A 23,325-nucleotide genomic window follows, 5' to 3' on the forward strand; every position below is an offset into this window, starting at 1 on the left:
TAATGGGCTGCCTATAACTACCTCATCATCTGATCCTGCTTCGCTCCCTGAATCTTCCCTTGACACAGAATCTTCACTGTCCGAAGCTGTTGGCAGTAAAACCAGTCTCTGAGAACGTGAGGATTCTCCCAAACAACACCCACAGTCCTCGGAGCAGGAGCTGGCCCAGAGCCAACCATGACAAGTGGACAGTTTGATTTTACAAAAGTTTGATTTACTTGGAGTTATATCATGTTGTTTAAGTGTTCCTTTAATTTGTTTAGCCGTGTTTATGCAAAGCAAAAAGGTTTTACATGAAGCTGAAAGAAAAACCATTGGTTCCAAGCATGGTAAAATAACATACAAGATATAAAGAAATACTGTAGCTGTCAAGGACAGCATGGGTGTGTGGGTGTTGTTATATGTTTCTATGTTTCCTTTTTCCTTTTCTTATTTGTTCTTTCTGTCGCTATTGTTGTCTGTGTAACCCGTTTGTCCGATTTAAGACATTGTACAATGCAAAATTAATGTAAATAAGTATGAAACAGATGCTAAAGACTCTATATAAACGATCTCTGTGACAATATTACAAGTAATTGTGTTCTCTTTGCTGATGATGTTAAACTATTTAATACCTCTGACAATACTTCTACCCTACAAGGACCTTGACCATGTAGCTGAATGGTCTAACAACTGGCAACTTCAAATCTCTACCAACAAATGCTCTGTCCTACACATCGGTAAAAAAAATCCGAATACTAAAACTGGTAAAACTGAACTCACAGAAGATCCTCACTCAGTCAAAGACCTTGGAGTACTCATTTCCAATGACCTAAGTGCTAGAGCCCACTGTAACAACATTGCCAAAAAAGCATTAAGAATTGTAAACCTAATCTTGCATAGTTTCTTTTCTAGAAACACTGATTAACCAGAGCATACAAAACATTTGTCAGACCTATTCTAGAATACAGTTCACCTGTGTGGAATCCACACTGCATATCAGACATTAATACAATTGAAGGAGTCCAGGAATACTTCACAAGAAGAGTCCTTCACTCCTCCTCACGTAACAAATTACCCTACTCCTCCAGACTTCAAATACTACATCTAGAAAATTTACAACTACGTCATATCCGAACTGGTTTAACTGTTGTTCATAACATCATACATCATAATGTACTCCCTGTCAGTGACTACTTCACCTTTAACAACAACAAAACAAGAGCACGTAATAGATGCAAACTGAATGTAAATCTGGTAACTACAGGCTAGTTAGCTTGACATAAGTTATAGTTAAAATGATGGAGATTCTACTCAAAAAAAGGATAAATCAGCACCTAAAAACCAATAACTTATTGGACCCAAACCAGCATGGCTTTACTGAAGGCAAATCATGTCAGACTAATCTCATTGATTTCTTTGACTATGTCACAAAGGTGTTGGATGAAGGTGGTGCCGTGGATATTGCCTATCTGGACTTCAGCAAAGCCTTTGATACGGTTCCACATAAAGAGCTGATAGATAAGTTAGTGAAGATTGGACTTAATCCCTGGATAGTTCAATGGATTTGCAGTTGGCTGAACTGTAGATATCAGAGGGTTGTTGTTAATAGCTAGTATCCTGAGCAGAGCCTGGTTATAAGCGGTGTGCCACAAGGGTCTGTTCTGGGTACCATTCTTTTTAATATCTTTTTGAATGACATAGGGGAAGGTTTGGTAGGGAAAATTGCCTATTTGCCGATGACTCTAAAGTGTGCAAGATTGCCATTTGTTATTGAACTAAAAATTGATTATAAATCTCTGATCAGTTTTATTATACTCTGCAAACTCTACAAGGCACCAATAAAGGCATTAAATGTTTATTCACATGACAGCAGACATAAAAGAAAATATTAGACATTTGACATAGGATTAGATTTTTATTAGACAAGAAGCAGAAAATGATTTTGTGGGTTTATTTAATTCTTTTTTTGATGCAACTAATGGAATCGGAAAAAATGAAGCATTAGATACACATTTATTTGCATAAACCAATGAAGAATGTAGAACAGCATATTATTAGTACAGCAGTAGTAGAAAACATTTCTCTTTAATAAAATAGAATGCAAGTAAGATGTGACACAAAGGCTACTTAATCCACTCCCTATTGTTGAGGGTCATCAAGTGAAAGCTATCCATTTGAACACAAAAGCATCAAGTAAGAAAAACCTTTGATTGACAGTCAGAACAGTCAAAAATCTATGATAGAGGAAAGTGAATTGACCCTGTTGTGAGAATATCTGGCCTTTTCCTTGAAATGCTCAGTTAGTTATTGATTTATTGGGGCTTTTTTAAAGACATGTCTCAAAGTCCTTTAACTTAAATAAATGTAAGTAAAGTTATGATAAAGCAATTTGTTGCTTCCTCAGAAACAAATGAATTCTGTCTTTTAATCATTTAGCCAACAGCCCCCAAACCATTGGAATAACAACTGATGGCCGATTGAACCGAAATTTACTGTAAAACAATAAGAAAACAATAAGAAAACCTCTAGTGTATTAGGCATAAGCATATGAGACTATTATTTTGACTTCAGATGATATTCTCTCATTATTCTTCCAGCCTGCCTCACAGCATTGTTTATATTATTTTATTTATTAAATGTATATGCCACCCATTGGGGTATATGGGGTGCTCAGGGAGGGGTAGCACCTCTGGTGTAGGGTCAAGTTGTGTCCTTTTATGGCAGTTCATTTAGGGCAGCTCATTCACCTTTGGTCTCCACCTGTCACTCAGATCTCACCTGTGGCTCCTAGTAGCTGTAGCATGCGCAGCGGCCACATCCCGGGCAACAGCTTCGATAGGCTGGCCAAACCAGGCTGAGAGTAGCCGATGAGTCATTGACCTTTGGCAAGATAGGGACTTGTCTATCCTGAGCATGTGAAGACAGGTTCCGGCAGACTGAGCAGATGAAACCTACTAGAATAGCTCATGAATAGCTCATGAAGGTGGTCTCTGCAAGCGATGTGGTACACTAAGAGCATGGAAAGACACGAAAGAAGCCCTGGTCAACCACTAGGAGAAGGGAAACTCTGACTGCAAACCTCCACTTCCTTGTGGCTATATCCATCATTGGAAAAGGCTTCAGGAGTAAACCCCCGAGGCAAAATCTGGAGCCACAGTCCCAGAAGCAGTTTGTGCCGGTGTACAATCACGTTCTGATAACTCCTGCGATGTAGCTGGAACCAATCGTATTGGCCCTTGCGATACCATTGGATTATTTCAGAGACATTGAGAGGAAGGATCTGCTCCTTGGGTAACAGCTTATCCCCCATACTAACCCACCCAGGCTTTGTGCTCCAGGAAAACCAGAGCATGGTGCCATGGTCTTTCGAGACCGAAGCATGCCAATGCAATGAAAAAATGCCACCCATCTCACTATCAAAAGCAACTCTGGATGGCTGTTTCTAGCTGGTGACCAAATAGAAAGGAAGCTAAAGAAAGTAGACTTGACAGTATCATTTGTACACATTAGGAAGCTGCCATAGAACAGCTCAGCGGCAGAGTGGGAGGGGTTCTCTATGGTTCAGGCATGAATCTTCCAACCCTCTCCGAAGATAATAGGAGGTTGTACCTGGAAGCTTTTGCATGCCAAGGTCATAACTCTTCCACTGAGCTATGCTCCCAGCTAAATGAACACAGCTGCCTAATGAACAATCTATTTCATTATTGACTTTTCTCTGGGGAAAAAGGATTTTTCCTGCTCTGCTACAGAGATTTTTTTTTCTTAAAGGACTGAAGGGTTAGGACTGAAACAAATGCCACCCGTATGGAAAACGAGTTTCCTCTAAACTTACAGCTCAGGGGAGTTATATCATTTCAAATGCATAAAACCCTAAGGCTGGAAGGGAACCTTGGACATCTTCTAGTTTAAACCCCTGCCCAAGGCAGGAGTCCTTATACAGGTGAGTCCTCGACTTACAACAGTAAGCTATTCAAACTTACAACTTATTGACCAATGACCATTTTTCACACTTTTCATGGTTGCACTTTTCATCATTGCAGCATCCCATGGTCACATAATCAAAATTCGGAAGCTTGGAAACTGGTTCATATTTATGAGGGTTGCAGTGTCCTGGAATCATATGGTAACCTTCTGGAAAGCAAAGTCAATGGGAAAGCCAAATTCACTTAATATTTTTCTTAGCAGTCAAACTTCTGTGCTCAATTGTGGTTATAAGTTGAGGATTATCTGCAGCATCTTATAAATAGCTGGGAATTTATCTGGCTTTTTTTTTTTTTTACATAAAGGCTCTTATCCAGAAACCTAGATTCCAAGAAGTGGGGCAATCCTGGTTTCTATCTCCCTCTTTTCTAATTTCCTCCCCTTTTCCTTCTTTATTATGCCTGAAATCTCTGATATTTAGTATAGATAGGGAGAAAGATTCCAATAGGATGAAATTCTATGATCTCTAACTTTGGAGTAAGACTCTACAGAATTACTTCTGAATTGGCATGGGTAACATCGGGTTATGCGTGAAACAACAAGCAGAGAGGAGCAGGAAGAAAGAAGTGGAAGAGATGAAAAGAGGTTAAGTCAATGTCAGCTAATTTCTGGACTCAGCAATACATTAGGAACTATCAGGAGAATTTCCAGGTTGGAGTCTGGAAACGCAATGGTTCATCACCATCATCATCATCATGTCTAGAAACCTGTTCTTGTGTTTTAAAAATGGAATTATTCCATGGAGTATAGTGAATGCAGACACTTCTTAAGGCCATGAAACTAATGATAACTACTATTTTCTGACCGCTCATGAGGGCAGTGGGATTTCCTGCTGCAGCTGTGATGTTTAATCTTTTCAATCGGAACCACATGACGATTGTTTAGAAAGGGCTAAGCCAACTCGGTCATGATCTCGGTCAAAGACTGAGTAGTATCGTCGGAGGAAAACATCTCCCAGGATCCAGAGTGGTCCTGTGGGCTTTGGGATGTCGAGGGTCATGAATCCACTGATGCAAGCAGTCACCTTTGCCTGTCTCACCTGTGGAAGAAAGAAGACACCCGAATAAGCTGAATGATAAGCTTATGAACCTCAGGGTTTCACATTTTCATCATTGCATGTCTTTCCCCTGAGCATAACATCCCCTGCTGATCTATGGCAGCTGAAGAACAGATAATCCCCTTTTCCTCCTAGCGTAATATGATTTATTCTGTTTGAAAAGAACTTAGATACTTTCCCACTCTTCTTGCATCATTTGTAATCAAAGATGTCAACAACTGAACTTTCATGTTTGGGGGCAAATGTCCACATCCATTGAGGCAGGGCCCCAATGACAAACTTTGGACCCATGATTGGGGTACAGCCCTATGGGAAAATGCCAGACTGGGGAAAGTTGTGCTGGGGTAAATATTTCTTGGAAACATGTACTGCATTTATTTTATTTTATTATTTTACTTTATAGTCATTGCACCCTGTACAATGAAATTAAATGCCATCTTCAGTGTACATTATAACTATAAAAATAAAACAGAAACATACATCCTTCACATTCTATACAATTGAATTGAAAACGTGATATTGCAATAATATTCCACTGTACAGTGGAATTCAATATTGTTACTTCCCTAGGATAGAGGTGGTGTAGGGTTTCCTGCAGTGAAGGGCTACCAAAATGTTTACTACCACACTGTAGGCATGGCCCTGCATTTTCTTTCAACATCTTTCACTGCAAACTGGGGTGGAGCTCCATTTTCACTGCCCCACTGCATTCCCTCATGTCCGGGCAGTAGCCTACCCCTGGTTTCCTGCCTAAGCAAGGGGTTGGCCCTAGAAGACCTCCAAGGTCCTTTCCAACTCTGTTATTCTGTTCTGCTTTTTCAGCCTATTTGTCCTTGTTTTATTTTCCTGTACCGTCTGCCGGATGGTAATAGTTCAAAAAAAATGGGTGCCCAGGATGAAATGGATCTTTAAGGATGTTTGAATTTTCTTAAGGCAGCGGGAGCTATAAGCCTCTTCCAAAAAGGGGAGAGGGCAACCATTGATCTTCTGGGCAATGACATTAACCCTCTGGAGTGAGGTCCTATCTGCCACTGTGCTATTGGCAAACTATACAGAGGACAGAGGTGCAGTAAGTTAAAATACTCTCTATGATGCAGTGGTAGAAGGTCACCAGCATTTTTCATTCAGTTGTTGTTTCCTGAGAAGTCTCAGGTAATATAATCTCTGCTGGGCCCTTTTGACCAGCACTGCAATGTGAGTGCTCCAGGTCAGATCCTCCTTTATGATAATACCCAGAAACTTAAAACTGGCCACTTGCTCCACTCGGTCTCCATTGATAAGCAAGGGCTGGATGTCTGATCTATCTATCTATCTATCTATCTATCTATCTATCTATCTATCTATCTATCTATCTATCTATCTATCTATCTATTTGATTTGTATGCCGCCCCTCTCCGCAGACTCGGAGCGGCTAACAACAGTGACAAAAAACAGCATGTAACAATCCAATACTAAACAACTAAAAAAACCCTTATTTTAAAACCAAACATATATACAAACATACCATGCATAAATTGTAAGGCCTAGGTGGAAAGAATATCTCAGTTCCCCCATGCCTGACGGCAGAGGTGGGTTTTAAGAAGCTTACAAAAGGTAAGGAGGGTGGGGGCAATTCTAATCTCTGGGGGGAGTTGGTTCCAAAGGGCTGGGGCCGCCACAGAGAAGGCTCTTCCCCTGGGTCCCACCAAATGACATTGTTTAGTTGACGGGACCCGGAGAAGACCCACTCTGTGGGACCTAACTGGTCGCTGGGATTTGTGCAGCAGAAGGCGGTCCCTGAGATAATCTGGTCCGGTGCCATGAAGGGCTTTGTAGATCCTATTCCTTCTATAGTTCATTATAAGTTCTTTGGTCTTATTGGTGTTACGATTGGACAATGACATTAACCCTCTGGAGTGAGGTCCTATCTGCCACTGTGCAATTGGCAAACCATACACCATGAAAAAAACTGGTCCACCCCAATCAAATATATACTAGATTCCTAGCTCTTCATTATATATGTTGGTCAACAACAACAATAAAATACATACTACTGAAAGTCTCCTTTGCCCCTCCCTTCCAACAGTAAATAAAGTTTCCCCAGGATGATCCAGTGATATTTTATTAATGTACAGTAGACTGAATCGGAAGGATTTATACAAATCTAATAAATTGAATTATAGAAAACATGATCTGTTTGTGAGCAATTGTTCCTATTGTGAAGCCTTCAAAGTAACTTCAAATTTTGTCAATACATTTTATGGAATTATTTTCCATTTTGTTTTATAATTTATATCATTTGTTTTTATAAAGGGAGCCAAGTTGAATGTGGTAGAGGGAATAATGACATTATCATAATGTATCCTCTGGTTTCATTTTTTTAAAAAATGTGTAAAATGAAATATTCCTCCTGTCTGGAGGAACAAATTCTCTGCCCTTGATTTTATAGGACCTTCCTTTAAATATTCATGATATTATGAGGAGATCAAGATTCCACTGGTTTCCAATTTCCATATGATGCAGCTGAAATAATCAAGATGGAATACTGACAGTGCGATTGATTTTATATAAATTGGGCCACCATCTTAACATTTTTCTTCATACATTGTGGACATTTTTGGTTCAAAATATGCTCAGCCCGTACTGTTGTATTTGGGGACCTCTTTTTTGAGTAGGATCTTAACCTTCTGCCCTGCCCATGATCTGGTTCCATCAAGACGCTCTACTCCAGGAAACTGCACCACAATTTCAATTTTAAAATCTTGGGAAAATTCTTCACTGACTGGAGGCTCACTTCTATTTCCAGCAAAATGGTAACTATCTACTTTCACCTTAACAGAAAAAGTTACATATGAAGCCCCAAAAGTCTACTTAAACAGCAACTTATTCCCCTATAATATCCATCCAAAGTCCCTTGGAATAACATTGGACTGGAGTCTCTACTATATGATACAACTAAAGAATATGACAGCAAAAATCAATACTAGGAGCAACATACTCCATAAATTATGTGGAGCTAAATGGGGAGCATCAACTGCCAACCTCAGGGCATCAGTACTGTGGTTGGTCTACTCCAGGGTAGGCAAAGTTGGCTCTTCTATGACTTGTGGACTTCAACTCCCAGAATTCCCTGAGCCAATCATGCTAGCTCAGGAATTCTGGGAGTTGAAGTCCACAGGTCATAGAAGAGCCAACTTTGCCTACCCCCTGGTCTACTCCATAGCAGAATACTGTGCCCCTGTAACAGCTGCCATACTAGTAAGTTAGACACCAGACTGAATGACATCATAAAGATTTTAAGCGGATGTATTACAATCGCTCCAACTTGCTGGTTTCGTCCTTTGAGCCATATAGCATTGTCAGTTTTATGAAGGCAAGATACACTAGTGAAGGAATACAGAAAAATAATGAACAACTCACTGCTATCAGTAGTTCATGCTGACCTTTCTCATTTATCAGCTGGAAAACACAAACCCAGGAAGCCCCCCCATTGGTACTTCCATAACATCTGCCAAACAACTTGAACATCAGTTCCCAATGGAAAGTCCAATGGGCTTCTGAACGCCCAGACATAGAAAAACATATAAATTACCACACACAAAAAGGTGCCAAGCTCTGAATCACCCTGCCAGTAATGGGCAATCTTGAATATGACTCACACCTCACACGGTGTCTGCTAGGATTCTCGGTATAAATGGGGCATAGTACCCTCCCCTCAATGGGACTGTGAGGTCCCATGTCAAACTGTAAATCACAAATTGTGAGTAGTTGTAAGTTTAGGGCACATGAAGAATGTGACATGATGGTTTTTCACACTTAAGACCTTTTTAGCAGATTGTGTGATTAAAAACTCAGGATGTTTGGCAACCGGTTGATACTCATGATCATTGCTATGTCCCAAGGTCATATTATCCCCTTTTGTGACCCACTGACAAGCAAGGTCAAGGGGGAAACCAGATTCACTTAACAACGGACTTGCTAACTTAGCAACTGCAACTATTCATTTCACAACTGTGGCGAAAAAAGATCATAAAAAGGTACAAAACTCATTTAACAAAAGTCTCACTTAACAGAAATTTGGGGTTCAGTGGTGTGTGTGTGTCATAGCATTATCTGTATTGTCAAGTATCTGATTTTTTAAAAAAAATAGAAACAATGCTGCACGTCAGTGGTTAGATGGTCTAGTGCAAGGGTAGGCAAAGCTGTCTCTTCTGTGACATGTGGACTTCAACTCCCAGAATTCCTAAGCTAGCATGATTGGCTCAGGAATTCTGGGAGTTGAAGTCCACAAGTCATAGAAGTGCCAACTTTGCCTACCCCTGGTCTAGAGCAGTGAGGGCGAACTTATTTTTGGTTCGTGTGCCAAAAGGGTGTGTGTGTGTGTGTGTGTGCTAGCAGGTGTGCACATGCCCACACCTATTCCCTCTGCACCACCAGGGATGAGTTGCTACCAGTGCGGTAGGCAACTGCGCACCAGCAGCGGCTGCCAGATTGTGCAATTTGTGCGCAACCACTGCTGTGCCAGTTCTTCGGGCACTACCATCTTTTTTCTTTAATTTTTGGTAATTTTTTGCCCTCCTGCACATGTGCAGAAGCAAAATCTCATGAGGGAATGCTTGCACACCTGAGATTTTTCCAATTTTTTGCTCACACACATGCGGGGAAGCAAAAAAATTGCTGAAGTCTCTCTTGCGCGCATGCATCCCCTCAAGAGATTTAGGCGCATTTTTGCTTCCTGCTGGGGACACAGTGCATGTGTAGAACGTGCGCACACACAATATTCCCAATGCTGCAAGCACAGCGCACTGGTAACAGAAGGGAAAAGCAATCCGCCCTTCCTTCCCACGCATGCAAACACACACTCCTGCGCGTGCACACAATCCGCCCCATTCCCGAGCATTTGCACAGGCCTTCCTGAACCTTGGGGCGGTAAAAAATCAACCCGGAAGTTCAGAAAACCGTACTTCTAGTTTGCCCATTGTGCTGTTTTTTGCACTCTGGAGCTTCAGGACAAGGGGAAACTGGGAGTTTGTTTCTCCAAACTTCCGATCTGCCCGTTGGGCGTTTTTTTGCACTCCGGGAAACTTATCTGAAGCTCCCAGAGGGTAAAATGACCTTCTCCAAGGCTGAAAATCAGCTGGCTAGTGCACACGCGTGCTGAAGCTGACATAGGGCAATGGCCTCGTGCCCTCTGATATGGCTCCATGTGCCACCAGTGGCACGCTTGCCACAGGTTCGCCATCATGGGCCTAGAGATTGGGATTTGAACACAGACCTTTTAGCATTTATATTTTATTGTGTTTTATTCATCTAGTTGCAATGTTAATGCTGTGAGCCCTAGGAGAGGGGCAGCATACAAATCCAATTAAATCTAAATCTTAATTTATAGTGTCAGTCATTTTATATATATATAAATTGCTAGTGCAGGCAGACGGGGACATGATTGAAGGATTGACTAAATGATGGCAAAATGAGATACAAGTAGAGGTACAAGAGATGGAAAATATAGTAGAAAATATAAGGAAAATTAAAAATACAAGAATCGGGGAAATGAGAAGGAAAATATTACATAAGTGGTATTTTACTCCCGTTCAACTCGCACACTTTCAGCAGAATGTCAGGGGTAATTTTTGGCATGGGTGTCAAGATAAAGGAGTGTTTATGCATATGTTTTGGGAATGCCCGAGAGTACAGGAATTTTGGCAAAAAGTGAAAGAGGATATTAATAGAATGCTAAATATACAATGGACAATCACTAAGGAAATGACAGTACAGTACTAGTTAAAAGTAATGCGATGGGAGAATTTAGAGAAATAAAACAAGCAGCAATAGAAAGCGCTCAGGCAGTAATAGTTTTGGGTTGAAGGGATGCGACAAAATGGACAATGCAAAATTGGTATAGGTACATGATGGACCATATTCAATTTGAAATTATGGATAAAAGGATAAATGCGGATAATGAAATTGAATTGGGACAACTGATGGGACGGTGGGACAAGGTAAGGCGACATATGATGAGCAGAATCCTTGACCAAGCTACAAGAAATAAATTGGAATCCCTCTATAATATGTAAATAGATTACATACAAGTGGATTATATAAGAAACACCTCCGATTTGGTGGTGGGGTATGTGTGTGTGTCTGGGTGGTGGGCACATTTCACTATGCACTGTTTTATGTTGTGTATATTAAACTTGTTAAAAATTAATAAAAATAATTTTTGAAAAATTATAGTGTCAGTCCATGTATGATATGTCATGCTCTAAATAAATAATAAATTTCAGTGTAAATGGAATTAAACCTTACATCGGAAGCAGAAAAATGAACCTGGAAAAACATGGTTTTCCGGCTGTGCATTAAGCGCCCCACCTACCCCGCTGTCTCGGGGATTTCATTGGCTCACCTGGAGGGTATATTCTTCGGGAGTCAAGGTGTAAGGTTTGCCATCCAGATGAAAAGTGATACTGGGCATCTCAGTTATTTTCTCGCAATCTATTATGTACTGGAAGAAGGAAAGGGAGACAGGCATGAAGAAAAAGAAGAAAAAAGTTACTCTCACGCTTATACAAAAGTGCTTGTGTTGTTGCTGGTTTTTCTCTTCTCCTCCCTTGCTGATTCCCGTCACACTCGCTGCCTGAGACAGGTGGGAAAAACTGTCACTGTTGATCACGGCAATCTTGTTTCTTGGTTTTTCTCTTCCCTGTCAAGCCCAGCAAAATTCAGCAGGTGGCATAATGCCATCATGTAGTGACTTTGATGCCAGCAGGAAAGGGAATGTCGTCATCGTTATCATCATCATCATCATCATCATCATCATCATCATCATCATCTTGAATTTATATAGCCACCTTTTCGCCCATGGAGACTCAAGGCGGCTTACAGAGTATAAAACCACATTTAAAACAATAAAAAGAATGAAAAGAATCAAACCAATTAATACAGTAAAATATAATAAAACACACACACACACAACCCAGTGGCAACTGATCATACAAGCCATTGAATGGGCTCCATCCCGCTCTGGGTACCCCAGGCCCACTGGCAGAACCAAGTCTTCAGCGCCTTCCCAAAAAGAATTAGAGTGGTGGCTGTTCTAATCTCTAGGACAGTGTTTCCCAACCTTGGCAACTTGAAGATATTTGGACTTCAACTCCCAGAATTCCCCTGCCAGCGAATGCTGGCTGGGGAATTCTGGGAGTTGAAGTCCAAATATCTTCAAGTTGCCAAGGTTGGGAAACAATGCTCTAGGAGAATGATGTTCCAGAGAGAGGGAGTCACCTTGGAGAAGGCCCTTCTTCTGAGTTACACCAGGTGTATCTCCAGACGCGGATTCCCATTACAGATGCTACCGGTGCACTGTGCGCACAGCTTCAATCCTCTTGCGTCCATGCATCACAGTGTGTTTTTGCTTCTGAGCATGAAGCAAAAATGCACTGAAATCTCGTGAGATTTCATTCATTCATTCATTCATTCATTCATTCATTTGAATTGTATGCCGCCCTTCTCCGAGGACTCAGGGTGGCTCACAGCATATAATATAACAACACAGTACAACGGCAAATCTAATTAAATTTAAAATTACAATCTAAAAGTCCAATATTTAAAAACAATCATACTAGTTCAATCATACAACATATATTTCATTTCGTTGGTTAGGGGGCTGAGACCGAATTGCCCTAAACCTGGTGACAAAGGTGAGTCTTAAGATTCTTAAGGAAGGCAAGGAGGATAGGGGTAGTGCGAATCTCCGGGAGGAGCTGATTCTAGAGGGCCGGGACCCACACAAAGAAGGCTCTTCCTGTATGCCCTGCCAAGCGAGTCTTTGGAGAGGGGCGGCATAAAAATCTAATAAATCCTTAAATCCTTATTTATTTATTTTATTCAATGTTTCTTTAATGCTGCCCTTCTCCTTAGACTCAGGGCGGCTTACAACATGTTAGCAATAGCACTTTTTTAACAAAGCCAGCCTATTGCCCCCACAATCCGGGTCCTCATTTTACCCACCTCGGAAGGATGGAAGGCTGAGTCAACCTTGAGCCGGTGGTGAGATTTGAACCACTGACCTGCAGATCTAGCAGTCAGCTTTAATGGCCTGCAGTACTGCACTCTACCTACTGCGCCACCACAGTATGACTGTGATTGGGTGAATCTGCTTTAATGATTGTTAATTGTCTGGGGTTTTAGATTTAGATCTTATGTTTGGGTACTTCTTACATTTTGTATTCTTTATTTGATTTTATCTTGTAAGTTGCCCTAAGTCCACTGAAGGAGGGCGGCCTAGAAATACAAACAAACAAAGAAACAAACAAACAAATTTTCGGTACTTTGCACACTCCCTTGTTGCTGTCCAGTGATCATCTGGGGATATATCTTCCTTACCTGTCCACCGAAAGCATGTTGAGCACCAATAATTTCATGCAGAGCCTTTATGTCCGTGCTTGGTCCCGTAATGAGAGAGGTTCCGGTGTCCACAATGCCTTGGCAACTGTCTTTGCAGAGGGTGGATGAATTGGTAGTGTCAAGAAGGGTCCATGGCCAACATGTATTGTCCCTGCGTTGTTTCTCTATGGTTATCCTAAACAGAGTTTTGGGGAAAGGACAGAGATTTGGTTCTGCAACCCAACAAGACTTCAGAGGGTCATCAGAACTGCAGAAAAAACAATTGCTGCCAACATGCCTTCTATCGAGGACCTGTATACTGTATACTGCCATGAGTCAAAAAGATGGCAGTAAAATTTTTTACTGACCCCTCGCATCCTGAACACAAACTGTTTCAACTCCTACCCTCAAAACTTCACTACAGAGCAATGCACACCGAGACAGCTAGGACACAAAAACAGTTTTTCCCCAAATGCTATCACTCTGCTAAACAAATAATTCCCTCAACACTGTCAAACCTTTTACTAAGTCTGCACTTCTATTTCTACTAGTTTTTTCTCATCATTCCTATCATCCTTTTCCCCCCACTTAGGACTGTATGACTGTAACTTGTTGCTTGTATCCTAAGTTTTTTATTAATATTGATTGTTTCCTCATTGCTTATTTGACCCCTATGACAATCATGATTCTTGACAAATGTATATTTTCCTTTATGTAAACTGAGAGCCTATGCACCAAGACAAATTCCTTGCGTGTCCCATCACACTTGGCCAATAAAGAATTCTATTCTATTCTATTCTATTCAAAACTTGGTTTAGATTGGGTGAGAAGGCTCAGTGGGAGGTGAGAGAAAGTGCCAGATCTTCCAAAAGTGCAACTTCCATTTCTCTTGACATAGGAGAACAGATAATCTTTGACTCAATTGGGATAGGTTGTTATGTGAATTGCACCTCATTTGATGGTTTTACTAGATAAATGGTCAAAGCAATGGAAACTGCAGTTTAATGTTTCCAAATGTAAAATAATGCACTTGGGGAAAAGGAATCCTCAATCTGAGTATTGTATTGGCAGTTCTGTGTTAGCGAAAACTTCAGAAGAGAAGGATTTAGGGGTAGTGATTTCTCAAAATGGGTGAGCAGTGTGGTCAGGCGGTAGGAAAAACAAGTAGGATGCTTGCCTGCATAGCTAGAGGTATAACAAGCAGGAAGAGGGAGATTGTGATCCCGCTGTATAGAGTGCTGGTGAGACCACATTTGGAGTACTGTGTTCAGTTCTGGAGACCTCACCTACAAAAAGATATTGACAAAATTGAACGGGTCCAAAGACGGGCTACAAGAATGGTGGAAGGTCTTAAGCATAAAACGTATCAGGAAAGACTTAATGAACTCAATCTGTATAGTCTGGAGGACAGAAGGAAAAGGGGGGACATGATTGAAACATTTAAATATGTTAAAGGGTTAAATAAGGTTCAGGAGGGAAGTGTTTTTAATAGGAAAGTGAACACAAGAACAAGGGGACACAATCTGAAGTCAGTTGGGGAAAAGATCAAAAGCAACATGAGAAAATATTATTTTACTGAAAGAGTAGTAGATCCTTGGAACAAACTTCCAGCAGACGTGGTTGGTAAATCCACAGTAACTGAATTTAAATATGCCTGGGATAAACATAGATCCATTGTAAGATAAAATACAGGAAATAGTATAAGGGCAGACTAGATGGACCATGAGGTCTTTTTCTGCCGTCAGTCTTCTATGTTTCTATGTTTTGCTACAGTCATTAAGTGAATCACTGTCATTGCTTTGTTGGAAGCCCTCTCGAAAGGTCACAAATGGCAACTCCAGAATTCAGCAACCTTTGTAAATACACGATGGTTGCAAAGTGCCCTTATTTTGACCATGGGTGACCACTGTAATTGTGAGGACGACCTTGCCCGTGACTTTGTTTCAGTGTTATAACTTTGGACAGTTGTTGCAGGAATGTGGCAAGCCAATGCAGAAGCTGGTGATAAATTAACTGCTTGCCACGCTATCTATAGAAGGCCTGATGTTTATGGGAACTTGGAATTTTCATGAGGGAACCGATGCAGCCACAAAGCATTCTTTTGAGTGGTTCAAGGCCATCCTATGCCCACTCACCTGGACAGAAGTGGAAGGAGGACTGGCCATGCTGGCACAATCTGAGTGGACAACATGACAAGTTTGTGGCTGGGGGACAAGGGATGTGACCTTTCAACTGAGTAGGAAACTCAGGTTCAAATTTCCCAGTGTAGGTGCCAGGATGGTTCGGGCAATAAATTGGAACTTTGAAGAGTTACTTTGAGTTGGACTCTGATTTAGGTTGGATGCTGCCTGGAACCTTGACAGAAGGATCATAGTTCTTGGAGCATCTGTATCTGGACTGTGCCACTTTTAGAGTCTGGTGGGAACATTGTCTGACTGTCTGCTGCTTTATTCCAAAACCAACCACCATTTTCATTCTGTATACATCTCTGTGTTAGGGAAGAAGGTGTAGCCTCAACCTCTTATTGAGGTGGTAAATTTTTATGCCTTGGGGTCACATTGGACTAGCCCTCAGATGCACAGGGCCCCCACCAGGCTGTGTACTCTCACCACTTCTCTACTCTCTCTATACCAATGACTGCATCTCAAGTGATCCATCCATTAAAATACTGAAGTTTGCAGGTGATACAACAGTGATTGGTCTCATTCGAGACAATGATGAAACCGCATTCAGATGGGAGGTTGAACAACTAGCTTCGTGGTGCAACCAGAACAATCTGGAACTGAACACACTCAAAGCCATAGAAATGGTGGTAGACTTTAAGAGAAACCCTCCCATCCTATCACCTCTTACAATACTAGACAACACAGTATCAACAGTAGAGACCTTCAAATTTCTAGGTTCTATCATATCTCAAGACCTAAAATGGTCACTTAAGATCAAAAACTTCATCAAAAAAGCACAACAAAGAATGTTATTTCTGTGCCAGCTCAGAAGCTTAAACTGCCCAAGGAGCTGCTGATACAATTCTACAGAGGAATTATTGAGACTGTCATCTGCACCTCTATAACTGTCTGGTTCAGTTCTGTAACCCAACAAGAGGATAATCAGAATTGCAGAAAAAACAATTGCTGCCAACCTGCCTTCCATTGAGGTCCTGTATCCTGCACGAGTCAAAAAGAGGGCTGTGAAAATATTTACTGATGCCTTGCATCCTGTACATGAATTGTTTCAACTCTTACCATCAAAATGACGCTATAAAGCACTGCACACCAGATCCTCAATCCGAGTATTGTATTGGCAGTTCTGTGTTAGCAAAAACTTCAGAAGAGAAGGATTTAGAGTTAGTGATTACTGACAGTCTCAAAATGGGTGAGCAGTGTGGTCGGGCGGTAGGAAAAGCAAGTAGAATGCTTGGCTGCATAGCTAGAGGTATAACAAGCAGGAAGAGGGAGATTGTGATCCCGCTATATAGAGCGCTGGTGAGACCACATTTGGAATACTGTGTTCGGTTCTGGAGACCTCACCTACAAAAAGATATTGACAAAATTGAACGGGTCCAAAAACGGGCTACAAGAATGGTGGAAGGTCTTAAGCATAAAACGTATCAGGAAAGACTTAATGAACTCAATCTGTATAGTCTGGAGGACAGAAGAAAAAGGGGGGACATGATCGAAACATTTAAATATGTCAAAGGGTTAAATAAGGTTCAGGAGGGAAGTGTTTTTAATAGGAAAGTGAACACAAGAACAAGGGGACACAATCTGAAGTTAGTTTGTTTGTTTGTTTGTTTATTTATTTATTTATTTATTTATTCAATTTTTAGTTGGAGGAAAGATCAAAAGCAACATGAGAAAATATTATTTTACTGAAAGAGTAGTAGATCCTTGGAACAAACTTCCAGCAGACGTGGTTGGTAAATCCACAGTAACTGAATTTAAACATGCCTGGGATAAACATATATCCATCCTAAGATAAAATTACAAAAAATAGTATAAGGGCAGACTAGATGGATCATGAGGTCTTTTTCTGCCGTCAGTCTTCTATGTTTTATGTTTCTATAACGGGACACAAGAACATTTTTCCCTGAACGCCATCACTCTGCTAAACAAATAATTCCCTCACCACTGTCAAACTACTCACTAAAGCTGCATTACTATAACTATTAGTCTTCTCATTGTTCCTGTCCCCATCTCCTTTCACTCATGACTGTATAACTGTAACCTTTTGCTTGTATCCTTACAATTTACATTGATTGCTTCCTCATTGTTTATTTCTTTGTATCCTATGACAATTGTGAAGTGTTGTATCTCATGATCCTTGACAAATTCCTTGTGTATGCAATTTTACTTGGCCAATAAAGCTTTTTATTCTGTTCTATTCTAAACTGATCACATTATCTGCAGTTTGAGAAGGCATTCATAGAATCATGGCCTTTTAAAGCCTGGAGCTGGGTCATTGCAAACTGGACTTTTTTTAATTTAAAATTTGATTATGTAAATTAAGTGATTAACATAAACATGGGGTGAGGCAGCCAAGAAAGATCAATGGCAGCCATTTTATTTCATTAACATCATTAATATTTGCGGCAAAGGAAGAGGGGACAGGACAGGCAGTTGCATTGGGGAGACAAAATAACTGTGCCCAGTTTAGGCTAGAGAGATGATTGACATCCCTGGTCTCTGTTAGTAAGAATGACGAAAGCACTTTGGAAGAAAATAATATATCAAGTGTGGTAGATGTGGGCTGCTAAGCTGGAACGGTGACGTGTGCTCGCCCCCGTGGCTCTGAGTACTAGCGGAATCCAGCGCAATTATGCTACTGCACCTGGACAGGTAGAAAAATCGTGCGCAGACATACAGGTGCACAACAGTTCTATTTATTTATTAATTTATTATTTATTAATCAGATTTGTATGCCGCCCCTCTCCGCAGACTCGGGGCGGCTCACAGCAATAATAATACAATGTAAACAAATCTAATACTGTATTTAAGTTAATTTTTAAAAAAACCCAATTTAGAAACCAATCATACATACTGACATACCATACATAAATTTTATAAGCCTAGGAGGAGGGAAAATGTTAATTCCCCCATGCCTGACGACACAGGTGGGTTTTAAGGAGCTTACGAAAGGCAAGGAGGGTGGGGAAAACTCTGATATCTGGGGGGAGTTGGTTCCAAAGGGTCGAGGCCGCCACAGAGAAGGCTCTTCCCCTGGGTCCCGCCAAACGACATTGTTTAGTTGACGGGACCCGGAGAAGGCCAACTCTGTGGGACATAACTGGTCGTTGGGATTCGTGCGGCAGAAGGCGATCCCGGAGATATTCTGGTCCGGTGCCATGAAGGGCTTTATAGGTCATAACCAACACTTTGAATTGTGACCGGAAACTGATCGGCAACCAATGCAGACTGGGAGTGTTGGTGTGACATGGGCATATTTAGGGAAGCCCATGATAGCTTTCGCAGCTGCATTCTGCAGGATCTGAAGTTTCCGAACACTTTTCAAAGGTAGCCCCATGTAGAGAGCATTACAGTAGTCGAGCCTCGAGGTGATGAGGGCATGAGTGACTGTGAGCAGTGACTCCCGGTCCAAATAGGGCCGCAACTGGTGCACCAGGCGAACCTGGGCAAACGCCCCCCTCGCCACAGCCGAAAGATGTTCTAGTCTCATTTTAGGCATGAATTTTGGCAGGGTGACTGAGTCAGTGACTTTCTCTCTCAGTCCAATGCACCTCACAGGGTGGTGGTTGTTGTTGACAAAATAGGAGGAAGAAGGAGCAATATTCATGTTGTTGCCTTGAGTTACTTTTAATGTAATAAAGGTGGGATTAAAAAATCTAATAAATAATGGTTTCTACAGAGAATTCCCGCTGAATCTCTTATACATCTACCACAGGCAAAATAGGGGTTGGCCTAAGGCAGGATGTATACTGCTAAGAAAAATAAATAAATAAAGGAAACACTTTTAAACAACAGAATATAATTCCAAATAAATCAAACTTCTGTGAAATCAATCTGTCCATTTAGGAAGCAACACCGATTGACAATCAATTTCATTTTGTTGTCACAGAACAAAGTATTCAATGAGAATATTTCATTCATTCAGATCTAGATTCTGTTATTGGAGTGTTCCCTTTATTTTTCTGAGCTGTATACAATCTTGGCTAAAATTTTATCTGTCATACATCATCTTGACATTTTCACCCAACCTTGGTGTCCCCTTCAGGAAGGAGAAATACGTTACCCAGAATTCTAAGCGGTGGCTCTGCTGATAGAAGGTTTATGGAATTCAGTCCATACATCTGAGGGAGAGTTACACTGGGGAAAGTCGCTCTATCTAGTCTTCCTTTTTTCTATGCTGTCATTATCAATCTGACGCTTTCCATGTATAGTAGACTGCAATACCCATCAGTCCAGATTGGCCATGCGGTCCACACTAGGTTGGGGGAAACTGTGTTTAGTGATCAGAGAAGCAAGCTGGAGGAGACTGCTTTGCTTCTTTCTGGTGCCCTTAAGCTCTTGCAGGACTATTAGGTAGGACAAGAAAAGAAAATAGGGAGGGGGGAAAAACTACGAAGGAAATAGCATAATAGAGGACAGCAGACTCGATTGTCATTTTTTAAAATACTACGGCATTGCCCTCTAGTGTTGAGGGGTGTCACTGCAAGCAGCTAAACTCAGCCCGCACTAGTGGTGGCCTACTATCACTCAACTTACAACCATTTGCTTATTAGCGATTATTCAAAGTTACAATAGTATTGATCAATGTGATAATGAGAAGTTCTCATAATTATGACCACTGCAAAATCTCCATAGTCACGTGATCATTATTTGGGCATTTCACAAATAGCATATATTTATGATGGTTGTAGAATAGAAGAGAACAGAACAGAACAGAGAAGAGTAGAGTAGAGTAGAATAGAAGAGAAGAGAACAGAGTAGAATAGAATAGAATAAAGTAGAGTAGAATAGAATAGAAGAGAAGAGAAGAGAACAGAGTAGAGTAGAATAGAATAGAATAGAATAAAGTAGAGTAGAGTAGAATAGAATAGAATAGAATAGAATTTTTTATTGGCCAAGTGTGATGGGACACACAAAGAATTTGTCTTTAGTGCCTATGCTCTTAGTCTACATAAAAGAAAAGATACATTTATCAAGAATCATGAGGTACAGCACTTAATGATTGTCATAGGGGTCAAGTAAGCCATCAGGAAACAATCAATATTAATAAAAATCTTAAGAATACAAGCAACAAGCTACAGTCATAAGTGGGAGGAGTTGGGTGATAGGAATGATGAGAAAAACTAATAGTAATAATAATGCAGACTTAGCGAATAGTTTGACAGTGTTGAGGGAATTATTTGTTTAGCAGAGTGATGGTGTTTGGGAAAAAACTGTTCTTGTGTCTAGTTGTCTTGGTGTGCAGTGCTCGGTAATAACGTTTTGAAGATAGGAGTTGGAACAGTTATGTCTAGGATGCGAGGGGTCAGTAAATATTTTTTACGGTCCTCTTTTTGATTCATATACAGGGTCCTCAATGGAAGGCATGTTGGCAGCAATTGGTAGCTGTTTGGGAGTGTCATTCACTTAATTTCAGTGATTCTTTTAATAACTGAATCAGCAAAAAAACCGGTCATAAAATGAGATGTGACTCACTTAACAACTGTCTTATTTATTTATTTTTTATTTATTCAATTTTTTAATGCCGCCCTTTCTCCTTAGACTCAGGGCGGCTTACAACATGTTAGCAATAGCACTTTTTAAACATCGCCAGCATATAGCCCCCACAATTCGGGTCCTCATTTTACTCACCTTGGAAGGATGGAAGGCTCAGTCAACCTTGAGCGGGTGATGAGATTTGAACCGCTGACCTGCAGATCTAGCAAGTCAGCTTTAGTGGCCTGCAGTACAGCACTCTACCCACTGCACCACCTCGGCTTGCCAATGGAAATTTGGGGGTGAGTTGTGATCTTAAGTTGAGAATAACTCTCATTTTCTCCAAACAGATGGACTCTTAGCCTTTTCTGTCTGTGTCTACAAAATCATAATGTCTCACATGTGTGTTAAACCCAGAATCTAAAGGTGTACTCACTTGTCCATCTTGATCTGCCAATAGGCTTTGCGTGACACTGGGATGTAGTGAAGCTTTCCAATATAGGCGTTGTGGTTGATGCCTCCAAAAATAACTTCACCTCCCTGGTCTTGTTTTGAGGTCTTGTTGGTGCTAAGAAAAACATTGCAAAAGTTAAAGCATCTCTCTTAAACCCCAGCATCATTTAATACAAGCAAGTTAACTTTTCCAAGATGGCTGAAGGTCTTGAGGTTTTAATGGTTCCAGAGAGGAGTAATTATGGTACTCATGTTAATTTATCTCAACTGTTTCCCTTATTGTATTATAAGCTGTAGCCAGGAATGAGTTTCAAGTGTGTCTAGTGGCTAGAGCAAGTGTCAGCAACCTGCGGCTCTGGAGCCAGATGCAGCTTTTTGGGCCCTCTGCTGTGGCTCCCTGTTGGGTGATCCCTGCCCTTTGCCCTCCCCTCCCAGTCACTCCTTGCCTGGCCTGAGAAGTTAAGGGTGATGGTGGGGGTGGAGAAATTGTCAGGGCATAGATACAGAAAGAGGAGAAGAGAGAGGGAGACATAGAGAGATTCAGAGGGAGGGAATTTCAGACTTGAAATTCTTGGTTTAGACAACTTACAACTCCGTCGTCTCCGTTCCGACTTAATTATAGTTCATAAAATCATATACCAAAATGCCTTACCTGTTAACAACTACTTCACCTTCAACCGCAACAACACACGAGCACGAAATTGATTTAAACTAAATGTCAACCGCTCCAAACTTGACTGCAAAAAATACGACTTCAGCAACAGAGTAATCAATGCCTGGAATGCACTACCTGATTCTGTGGTTTCTACTCCTAACCCCAAAACCTTTAACCTTAGACTATCTACAATTGACCTCTCCCCCTTTCTAAGAGGTCTGTAAGGGGCGTGCATAAGCGCACCACTGTGCCTACCATCCCTATCCTATTGTCTTCTTTTGTTACTTTTTATCATTACTTATCTAATGTTTAATTTGTACAAATTATAACCCTATAATTGTTTGACAAATAAATAAATAAGTAAATAAGTAAGGAAAGAAAGAAAGAAAGAAAGAAAGAAAGAAAGAAAGAGAGGGAGGAATAGAGGGAGAGTTTTGTGGTTCCCGGTGTTTTTCAATAACCAGTTCACTGCCCTAATAACTGGCTAAATAGGTGTGGTTTGGGAGGGTCATGTGGCCACTGCTGGAAGTGAGTGGCATTGAGTTGGCCATGCCCACCCAGGTTTTATGGCTCTCAGTGTTTTGTTTTCTGTGGGAAATGGGTCCAAATGGATCTTTGAATGTTTAAGGTTTCCGACCCCTGGTCTAGGGCCTAGGAATAGAAATCAGGATATCAAAACATTTTGGAAAATTGAAAGCACAATCCAGCAATGGCTTTCCTTGGTTTTTAGGTGTATCCTTACTAAGGCCTTAGGTGCCTGGGCTAGTTCTATTATAGCTACCCAGCCATTTACCCTACCTCCAATCATCTATTCCTCTATTCCAATTGTGTGTGTTTTTCTAACCTGACCACTTTAAACATTCTGCCTGAGGAATTCTGGAGAGCAGATGACTTATAGTGACTTAGGTCTGAATAATACTGCCCTTCCCCATCAATATTCAAATTAGATCCACCATACCTGGGCTGCACAACATCATAGAGCCACCAGATGGTGGTAAAGAGGTAATTCTTCACCTGAGCAGGTGAGAAGGGGGGGAATCGAGGCTAAGTGTTATTTCTTTCCCCATAAGGTCAATTGTCCCATTAGCTAAAGAGAAGCATTTTCACTAGGGAAAGGAAGCATTAATTCCACCCTCCCAGCATTCTTTGGCAATTCTAAAGGAAATTCCCTTCCAGTTTAA

The 23,325-nt window shown here is 41.0% G+C and overlaps 1 protein-coding gene across 1 annotated transcript in view; it reads right to left on the reverse strand.

Annotated features, from left to right (window-relative positions):
- Window positions 1-4,819: 4,819 nt before the first annotated feature.
- Window positions 4,820-23,325, reverse strand: part of LOC139155326 (cathepsin D-like) — a 44,919-nt gene continuing 26,413 nt past the window's right edge. The window contains exons 6-9 of the mRNA XM_070730453.1: window positions 21,473-21,604; window positions 13,379-13,574; window positions 11,403-11,501; window positions 4,820-5,002 (exon numbers count right to left, since the gene is read on the reverse strand). Of these exons, the coding sequence (XP_070586554.1) occupies window positions 4,820-5,002; window positions 11,403-11,501; window positions 13,379-13,574; window positions 21,473-21,604 (610 nt within the window). The remainder of the gene's footprint in view (window positions 5,003-11,402; window positions 11,502-13,378; window positions 13,575-21,472; window positions 21,605-23,325) is intronic.

Source organism: Erythrolamprus reginae, unplaced genomic scaffold (genome assembly GCF_031021105.1).
Source record: "Erythrolamprus reginae isolate rEryReg1 unplaced genomic scaffold, rEryReg1.hap1 H_1, whole genome shotgun sequence".
Taxonomy (NCBI): domain Eukaryota; kingdom Metazoa; phylum Chordata; class Lepidosauria; order Squamata; family Dipsadidae; genus Erythrolamprus; species Erythrolamprus reginae.